Here is a 9,976-nt window from a genome sequence, read left to right on the forward strand (position 1 = left end):
ATGCCTCTGCTAATGAATGCCTTGACTTATAAATTTTCAGAAACACCTGTCTTTCAGAAAGATTTTGAGCCATTTAATGTGAAATTAATAATTAAGCTATAATGATTAAGAGAAAATGTATTTGGAAAAAAGGCAGCAGACTTGAATAGTTTCAGTGCATAAAGTAAGACTCTTAATACCAAATTGAGCAGTCTGGATATTCCAAGAACATATGTTTTCCAACTGCATGCCTGTGCGAGAAAGAAATGGGCTGGCTATATCACATACACCTTTTACTATGGCTCACAAACTCGACTGCAGTGTATATAGCGCATAATCTCTATATATAAAATTGATTTTCTGTGTGTATATATATGTTCTCCATACAAATCTACAATTTTATAGACCAATCTTCACCAAATGTTACATATATGCAGTGAAACCTGTATGAAACGAAATGTCACAAGACTGAAATAACTCTTTTTTAGACAGATTTCAGTTTTATAAAGGTGCACATCAAAGTATTAATCATATAGAACAGACTACCTTTTAGTTCCACCCAAGACTGGTTTCTCTCTGTCCAACAGTTTGAAACGTATATCTTTTCACTGATACAAGTGGTTTTTTTTTCCCATTGACCAAATAGCTGTCCCAGAATTTTTTCTGTTTTTGTTTTTTTTAGTGGTTCTGGTTTAATTGGGGAAATTATTATTGCGGCCAGTTTTATTGGTCAGAATAGTGGCACCATCTATTGTGAAAATTGGAAAGGTGATGTTACCAAAAGTGTGTATGCAGATGTCCTCCTTTTTCAGTTTTCGAATCCGGTAACCCAACACGAGCCTCAGCAATGACTTTTGGAATGTTTATTTTGGTTGCCATGGTTCTCAAACAATGTGTTTGACATGGTTATTCTTTTACAATGGTTTGACATGGTTATTCTTTTACAATGGTTTGACATGGTTATTCTTTTACAATGGTTTGACATTTCTATAATGCTGCCAAGTATATGGAGAAAACCCAGGCAGTGTCGGGTATTATAGCTATTAAAAGATATGTTCAGTTTTTCATCTTCCTTTGAATTTAATTGTGGAGTTATTTATGTCAACCTTCGATCAGTATTTATATATTTTACTGTACATCTTAGTGTTTTATGAAACTTATGTTTGAATTTTGGACCATTCCTGGAAAAAATTAAAATATTTTCATAGAAACCTATGAAAAACCATGTTTCAGCTAACGAATGCGATTCCAGAACATTAGCAGAGGTATCACTGTGTATTATATACATAAAAAAAGAGATTAACCTTTTGTGTCGACGAGATGGGGCTATGCATTCTTCCAAAGTGCCATTAAAATGAAGGCCATAGACCCCTTTACAGAATAATATCCAGTATAAAATAATGCAAAAAAAAATTATTTTATAATGCAAGCTCGCAGACCCCCTCCCCCGAAACCTCTGCAATGGGAAGAGACACCCCCTCCTGCCAAGAGGTCTGTGGACCCTGTGGTTAAGAACTCCTGTTGTAAAGAATCACAAAATTTCAACCAACATCACTAAGTGAATAAACATTTTCAACTGACCTGTTCACAAAGACATATAATCACAATTACAGTAAAAAAGCATGTTCTTCACAAAACTGATGAAACATTATAAATCTATCTCGAACTTACATAAAAGTACATACACACACAATCGCCTACATTTACACCCAAACAGTTAAAAAATTTGATCTCATTGTCAGTCATTATCACATCCTACAGTCAACGCTTGATTGTATGAACTAGTCCTCTGGTCTTAAACAATATGCCATTCCTCTGAATATGCATCCCATTTACAAATGTTCAATTTCACAAAGTTTGTAAAAATGAGTGTCGACTGTATAAAATTTTTTTTTTATCCTTCAGACATATGCCAATTCAACGTTGAAAGAACGTCATTTTATCTGCATGCACTCAACTCATACTTACAGTAGCACTTTAAAGTCTTTTGACAAATGTAAATTAATGAAATATGGAAGCAATTAATTTTTATTTATAGTAGGATTTTGCAAAACACATAATGAAAACAAAAAAATATTTGGTGGATTCTTTTTAGGAAAGTGCAATTAAGGCAAGGGTCAAATCATTAAGTAAGGGTTGAAATCAAGCTCGTGGCAAGTAATTTTTCAAGACAGTTCATAATTTTTAGAAACATGTTTAATAATCTCGGGAACCAGTGAAAATTTTTTTTTTTCAATACGACCAAACACGACAATGGATAGGATAGATAGAACAATCAAAATGCAAGCAAAGAGATCTTCAAAATGTCCACTATGCAAAAATCCTGATGAATTTAATTCAAAACAGGGACTGGATGCGAGTGTATCGATTGTAAAACATTGGCTGAACATTATGGATTTGTTTGGGGTTGTCTCTCTCTTCCAAATGAAAAAAAAATCATTCTTAATTAATTACGGAAGGGCAAGGGAGATTGAAAATTATTCTAATCTTCCTTCAAAAAAATCCAAGATAATAATAATCCGCCATAACTTCAATACCAACAAGCATTTATGGACCGATTTCAATAGACGAGTCAGAGCCAGGAATTATCTGAATTCAATGGTTTTTCAATTGTGTGAAAAAAGAATGAGGGAAAATATCCATTGGCCATGGGACAAGAACACTAGGGTCCATGCCAAGTAGTTTTACAATCCAAAGATCTTCCAATGAACAGTTGACTTATTGTACTTCATTATAATACCTATGACATGATCGGATATGATCATTTATTAGTAGTTTGCTTTCTTGTCTGTTTGTGTCAAGACTTGACCCACCATAAAAGTGATTAAATTTTTTTTTCTGATTTTACAAAGTGTAGATAAGCAGTTTTTAGTTTGTGTAATGAGGTTCAGTGTTTGTGTTTCATAGGACAGCTTTAATTTAAAAATGTAAATAAAAAATTTAACTATAAATTTATTGTTGTCAAAAGACTTGAATGCTACTGTAAATAAACGGAACAAATGGAGTAATGAACAAATAAGCTAGACGGGAAGATGAGAAATACACTATATAAGTCAGTGTTCTTAAAAATTTGTCACCCATGGTTTCCCAGAATAGCTCAGATATTTTTCCTTATAAAAGAACCACTTCTTCATGTTCTGAGATCCCAGGCTAGAGTAAATTCCAAAAATTTTATGTCATCCTCTGGCTCCAATTTATTAGTCGTATAGAAAATTTTAAGCACCAATAACTTAAAATAACTTATTGATTTTTTAATTTTTATAGCAACCTGGGCTTCATAAGCCTTGAAATTATGTATAAACACAATACAGGATAAGGTAAATCTAAAGAAGAAGTAAAATAATACAATCATGGATTGCTCTGCAAGCAGGAATGAAAATGCAACGTCAAAGCAAAGGTAAGCTTACGTTTGTCATGTGAAAATGCGTTGCAATATAATCAACGCTTAGTCTTTTTTAATTATATAGTTTTTTTCAAAATAAAAATCATTGTTTTAACAATATATAAATATTAAATCCCATCTATATAATGCTGCTCTGCTAAATATTTTTAGCTGCAATATTCAACAGTGATGATTACCAGGTTTTTCACACTGAAACAAGAAATTTAATGATTATCTGAAATAATTTTTTTTCTAAAACATAAGACGTTATTCAAGACAATATTTCACAGAAAAACACTTGATATGACAAAGTGGGGAGGGAAATCACAAGACAAGAAATCTTAATTTTAAACCAATGACACCCAAGAAATTCTTGTTTCTTATATATTTTCTGTTTTACCATCCACAAAGCATAATGGTATTCATTTTGAATTTCTGCTGGACCCACTAGCAGATCTGTTCATATGTGAATGTCTTGAGGATCTATTTGACAAATGGGAACTTGAATTACCACTCCTCGCAGGCACGCTACTCGAATTACGTGAAGTATGGCCAACATTTGAGGATAGTCTACTTGTAGGTCTAGTGGAAGCACGGGAAGAAACACCAGAACGTTGCTTGTATTCATTCAACAATCTGTCTCGACACAAGTCTTGAGATGGCTTGGCAGATTCCAATCTTTTGAGAAGAGCCTGTTATGAAACAAATGCAAATCAATAACCATTTTGAGAAAATAATAAATAAAATTAATCTAAGCACATAAATCCATCAAAAACCTTTCACTGTCCCACAAGGTTAACATCCGGGCTTTGAAAAATGGGGGGAAAAATTGGTACTAGAGTCACCCCTAGATGTCATCACCTAAAAGTCTGTAGAAATATTGGGAATTACAATTTAGAAGCATTTCTATTTATCTTGTACATTTAATATATTTTTTAATACTTTTTTTGCATACTAGTCATTATATCTCGAGTTTTAAGGATTCCAGTTTTGCTCCCAAAAAGGTCCAGAAACAACCACTTTATTATATTATGATGATTGTACTATTTATTTATAAGAGAGTCCCAGTGTTTTCATTCTAGAACCATGTATTTTATGAACTATATTTATAACCCACAGATATCATTTCAGCCCAAGATGTTGCATTTTTAAACGCTATACCACATCTAGAATAAAATGTTGTATTTTTTTTATCTTGATCTCTCACTTAGTAAAAGTTTGTTATAAATATTTTTTATGTTCATCACTGGGATTGTTTGGAGACTTTTTTCTTTGGTGAAAAGATGTTTGAAAAAATGACTGTTTCACTCTTGGCAATTTCGTGGCATGCTTTCAGGTATTTTTCCTCACCAAGGAACAAAATCTCCACTCCATTGCCAAAAATACATTATAAAAGTTCTGATTTAAATGAACATGATAAGCAGAGAAAAAAACAACCAAATACCAAATTATCTAGCTCTATTTGTCTTTGTAACCTCTGCCTATTAATATGCGAAGATGCTGGTCTGGAATAAACAGGCCCAAAATGAGGTTTTGTACGGTTTTGATGAGAAATTATTCTTTTAAGCAGCCGTTGGTTTTCCTGGTCAATTTTTCTCACTTCCTCATTCGTAAATGTCATGTTTTTCCGATGACGAGCATTCTGCGACTGAAAGGGACCGACACAGCTTCTCTGCTCATAGGTCTTGCGTTTCTGTTTGACCTCCAACTCCTCCATCGCCTTCAGAAGCTTGTCCACATCAACAGAGTTCCTTTTACCGCCGCAAGAACTGCTTCGACGAAAAGCATGACTGCTATAAGCAGCGCTTTTACCTTTCCATCCCAACGAGAGCGCCCTACCAGCATTATTATTAGACACAGGATTCACGTCGGAAGAACTCTTGTCCGGCATCATCATTGGAGAATGACAATGGCTCGGTAACGGACTGATATCAGTCATGGAATCCGTCTCATCATTTTTCTCCGAAGACTTGTCGGAGAATGACGTCAACTGTTCGGACTCCGAGGTCGTCGAAAGACTAGAGGACACCGAGCTGTCATCGAAGTCCTTCTCCTCGTTCATGAGACTCACGACTCTGCTGGCCTTTGGCTTGCCGTCTTTATTCGCGTTGGAAGATGCCTGTGCGTTTTCGTAGCACTCCCTGTAACTCTCCGGAGTTGGTATTACAGTCTCGACCACTTTTTTAGATATTGTCCCATCTAGCGCCCGGGATATTCTTATCACTGGAGCATGTAACACATTCGCAGTAGCATTAGTTTTAGAGCTTTCACTAGCGTTATTATTTCTATTCAAGTCCTCTCCGGGAACTTCGTCAAAGAAATCAAAATCAATTTCACCTTGGACCTCTATGTCATCCTCGGAGAAACTTAAACCAAGTTGTAACGACATTTTTTAGCTGGTAAAATTGATTTCACAACGTTTTAAACGAGCGGGGAATTCTTACGCAAGCTGTAAAGGTTCACTGGTTCATATAGACAAGCATGACTTCATAAATTTCGCGTAAACAATCGAGTTCAAGTTCGATCACAACGGAGACACGTCTGCGCTAGAGTTGCCAGGTCTTCCAGCAGCTAAACTCATCTTCAAAAGTAGCCAAAAAAAATGGTAACATAGAACTTTGGTATCTGTGCTGCCATCTATCACACAAAACACGAACCGGAAATTTAGCCCAGTGGTTCTCAACCAGAAGCCATGAAAACATTCCACGGGCGAAATTCAAGTGGTGGTGTGGGGGGGAAGCCATAGCGTTTGGTTAAGTGTTGTCATACAATGCAGGGGTGGGAAGTGGCAAAGTCCATTTCGGAGCAGCTCCGGAGCAGCAAAATATAGGATTCGGAGCAGCTCCGGAGCAGCAAAATATAGGATTCGGAGCAGTTTTGGAGCAGCAAAATATAGGATTCGGAGCAGTTATTTATAAATTGGAGCAGCAAAATTAACTTACAAGAATATTTTAGGTAACTCTCACCCCTTTTCAAACTAAAACAACTGCACTGTCTTTTGTTATCAAACATATGTTTATCTTGTTTTTAATTTTTGGTGTTTCAGGATTTTGGACACCTTGTTTGAAAGAGAGGCTGTCATAAAACCGTCTGGAAATTTTATTTTGGGTCGAAGCATGAAAAATCAGTTACTAATCAGTTCTACACTTTACTTTTGACCACAGTGTAAGTACATGAATACTTACACTACCAGGTTAAAGAGAGGTGGAATGCTAAGAATTTGACAATACTTTTATTTATGTGACAAAAGATAAACACCTTAAGACGTTTCTAGTTTTTGGAAATATTTTGTACACCACTGTGTTACAATATCCTCTAATGTATATACTTAAAAAAGGAAAATGCTATTACTCAGAAAAAGAAAAAAACAATACCAAATTTATCCAATACTTTTATTGACCTTCTGCTTTTTTGCACAGCTTCCCATTTGCTCCCTTTTGTTTTTTTCTAAGCGGGACATTATTTCTGCAATTTTTTTATTTGAATCTGATAGCAAAACTCCTCCACATTCTACATCTACAAAAGATTTTCTTTTCAGTCCATCACTTATGGATTGCTCTGCCTTTTTCAGCAAAATTTGTGTGGACTGCAACCTTCTATTCAATTCTTTTTCTTCATTCTTCAAGTCTTTCAATCTTTGGTCAGTCTCACCCATCTCTTTTTGTTTCTCTTTGTTTTCTTCAGACTTCGTTCTTTCTTCATAGCGTCGCCATGACATTTTCACAGCAGTCAGAAGATTTGCGTTCAAGGAAATTTCCCCACACTTCTTAGCCGCAGATTTGATTTTTCTAATGCCATTAATGCTGGCAATACTAAGGCTGCTTCTGGATTGCAAGCTGTTGTTATTCAGACTAAAACCTCGCTCACAATCTGCATTTCCATGGGCCAATGTTAACAGCGCTTTAATTAAAATTGGCAAATGTTTGTATTTGGCATTACCTAATGAATCTTTATGACTGAATATTTCTGACCAATATTCATCAATTCGTTTAGAATTTGATTCACTAGTTTCAGGATCCGATTGATAGATGACCCATTCATCTACTGTGCTTGATACACTACTGGGTTCTACGACAGTGGGTACAGATGATACCAAATGCCTAATGCATGTTAAGGATGACGCCTCGTACTTGAATAATGGATGCAGGCATTTAAGCCACATCAGAAACTTGTTACCCAGTGGCAAAGATTTCAAAAGGTGTTCAGTGCAAGAGATATAAAAAGCTCGAGCTCCTAAAAAGAACTCGTGCTTTTCTGGGTTACTCCAGTTCGCCATCTCCTTGAGCGTATCACTCCCAACTTCAGGCTTTTTCAACCAATTTTCTCCTTTACGCAGATCAATTTCCTGCAGTTGGCTGCCATTTTTTTCTAGAAAAGTTGTGCTAATCATAAATCTTCCGAGAATTTTTTTCACTAGCGAAGTTAATTCTTCATATAACACATGAATTAAAGGTTCTTCTTTCTGGAACAATAATAAAAAACCTGTGAACAAATTAGATATATTTTGCAAAAATAATGCCTTTGCATACATCGTCTTATCTGCAAATGCCTGACAAAGTCTACTCCATCGCTGGGTATCACGAGCATTACATTTTTTAAATTCTTTATTAAAAAATGCTTCCAATACAGGGAATTGTTCTATAATCCTGCAAAGGGATTGACTCAAGGTCAACCATCTACTATTTACATGCCTCGTAAAGATGTGTTGAGCAATGTCCATCTCAGATTGCAAATTTTTGAAGTCATCACTTTGTGCTGGTGATCTTTTGAAAAAGTAATAAATGTCCATTACTAACAATTCAATATCACTGCCAAATGAATTCAATCCAGCAGCAAAAGCATTGTGGACTTTATGGAGTGAACATTCCCCAATGTCTAACAAATTAGGATTCACTTTCTTCAACTTGGCCTTCAACGACTTCATGACATTTGGCCCATCGCTATAAAAGGCTAGAAGTTTTTCAGATGGAAGCTTTGTTAGGGCTTCAACAATACAGTCCAACATATTTTGCGATGTGGCATGTCCAATATGAAATGATTCTAGATGATCAACAACAATTCGCTGACACTTCTCACTAAAGTAGCGGATAAGAATATCAAGCTGCTGAATTCTCTTTTCAGATACAGGTGTCTCATCTATTTGAATAGAATAAAAGGCTTCAGATTTTGATATATCTGTTATCATTTCCTCTTTCAGATAAGGTCCAATTCCATCAGAAATCATGTACGAAACTTTCTTTTTACTGCAAGAGAATTCTTTTGCAATTTTAGAATCGGGGAACATTTTATAGAAAGTATCACTTGCTACATCCCCAAGACTATATGGAAGGTCTTTCTGTGCAATCATGATAGCGAATCTGGTTTCTGCAGCAATTACATCATCTTTGCCTTGATTCGGATTTTTCAAGTTATTCCATGAATTCACAGAGAGTTGTTGCTGCTGCATACAAATCTTGAGTTTACCATTGTCACCCCTCGCCTTACTACACAGCTCAACATGTCTCTTTCCAAGTGCATGACGTTTTACAGCAGATATGCCATGTTGTTTGCAACTTATTATGACATTACAAATCCTGCACTGTGCTTCTCCGGGCTTGAATCCAGCCAAACACCAGCTGCGAATACAGTCCCCATTACTGTCAATCTCATCCAGCACAGAAGGATTAAACTCTGTGCTTCTTCCTGCAACATAAATACAACATTTGAGAATATGCTCTTTTAAAAAGAGTTATACATTAACTGAATGAAATGTATCTAAACATATAATCTGCAAGCACATGGCCAGAACCAGGGGGGAAGGCGGAAAGGAACAATTGCTCCCACAGTATATTTTCGAGAGGAAAAAAAGAAGCATAAAATCTAGTGACTTTCACAGCCAAGGGTAGGGGTTAACGTTCACCCTCAGTGCCGCAACTAGAAATGGAAATTCACTGTAACGTGGAGTTAGTATCATTTTTTTTCACCCCCCCTCTTCCCCCATTATTTTGAATGGAAAAAGTACATGTGGCGCCCCTTCTGGTCTAGCGCCCGGGACACCAGAATCCAGTCTTTCCCTAGTTGCAGCCTTGTTCACTCTCACCTCCAGAACATTTTTGACTTGCAATTACTAGGCTGGCCACATTTACTTAAGAAAAATACAAGAAATTGGGATTCAAATGTGGACATCGCCAATTACCGCCAAAAATGATGCTAAAGGTAAGCAATGTTGCAAATATTGCATAAATTACTTTCAAAATTGCTACTGACAAAGAATTGCGCATTACTGCAAATTGCAATGGAATTCCATGAACAAAACTTTAACCATGACAAATTTGTGAGATGAATATTCTTATAGTTGTAATTTCCGAAATATAATTTGAATTGAAAAATAATTTCAATAAATAATAAAAATTCTAGTATTCCCTAAAAATACGTGAAAAATCGGAAGCGTCAGAATCGCGTCAAAACTACGGAAATGTCCCGGGAAATACGGGACGTATGGTCACCCCGTCAGTTACGGATATTACTATATCGCGAAGTGCGAATGTCTTGCTTAAAACACTTCGCTATTAGAAAACCTTGATTTCTCCATAGCTCAGTGATCTAAAAACGTCCCGCGAAACAATGCCGTTTTTT

The 9,976-nt window shown here is 35.9% G+C and overlaps 2 protein-coding genes across 2 annotated transcripts; both read right to left on the reverse strand.

Moving 5' to 3' along the window:
• Positions 1–659: 659 nt before the first annotated feature.
• On the reverse strand, positions 660–5,889 carry LOC149064985 (uncharacterized). The gene is made up of 2 exons (XM_089254937.1): positions 4,806–5,889; positions 660–4,053 (listed from the first exon to the last, which is right to left on the reverse strand). The coding sequence occupies exons 1-2, from the start codon at positions 5,748–5,750 to the stop codon at positions 3,784–3,786; spliced, it is 1,215 nt and encodes a 404-aa protein (XP_089111063.1). The 5' UTR covers positions 5,751–5,889; the 3' UTR covers positions 660–3,783.
• A 333-nt stretch (positions 5,890–6,222) lies between these two features.
• LOC149064986 (uncharacterized) lies at positions 6,223–9,087 on the reverse strand. The gene has a single exon (XM_089254855.1). It carries the CDS (start codon positions 8,805–8,807, stop codon positions 6,741–6,743), a length of 2,067 nt encoding a protein of 688 aa, XP_089110981.1. The 5' UTR covers positions 8,808–9,087; the 3' UTR covers positions 6,223–6,740.
• Positions 9,088–9,976: the final 889 nt, after the last annotated feature.

This window comes from Pholcus phalangioides, unplaced genomic scaffold, assembly GCF_987345545.1.
Source record: "Pholcus phalangioides strain wild (caught in Gottingen) unplaced genomic scaffold, Ppha-v1.0 ptg000042l_1, whole genome shotgun sequence".
Taxonomy (NCBI): Eukaryota; Metazoa; Arthropoda; class Arachnida; order Araneae; family Pholcidae; genus Pholcus; species Pholcus phalangioides.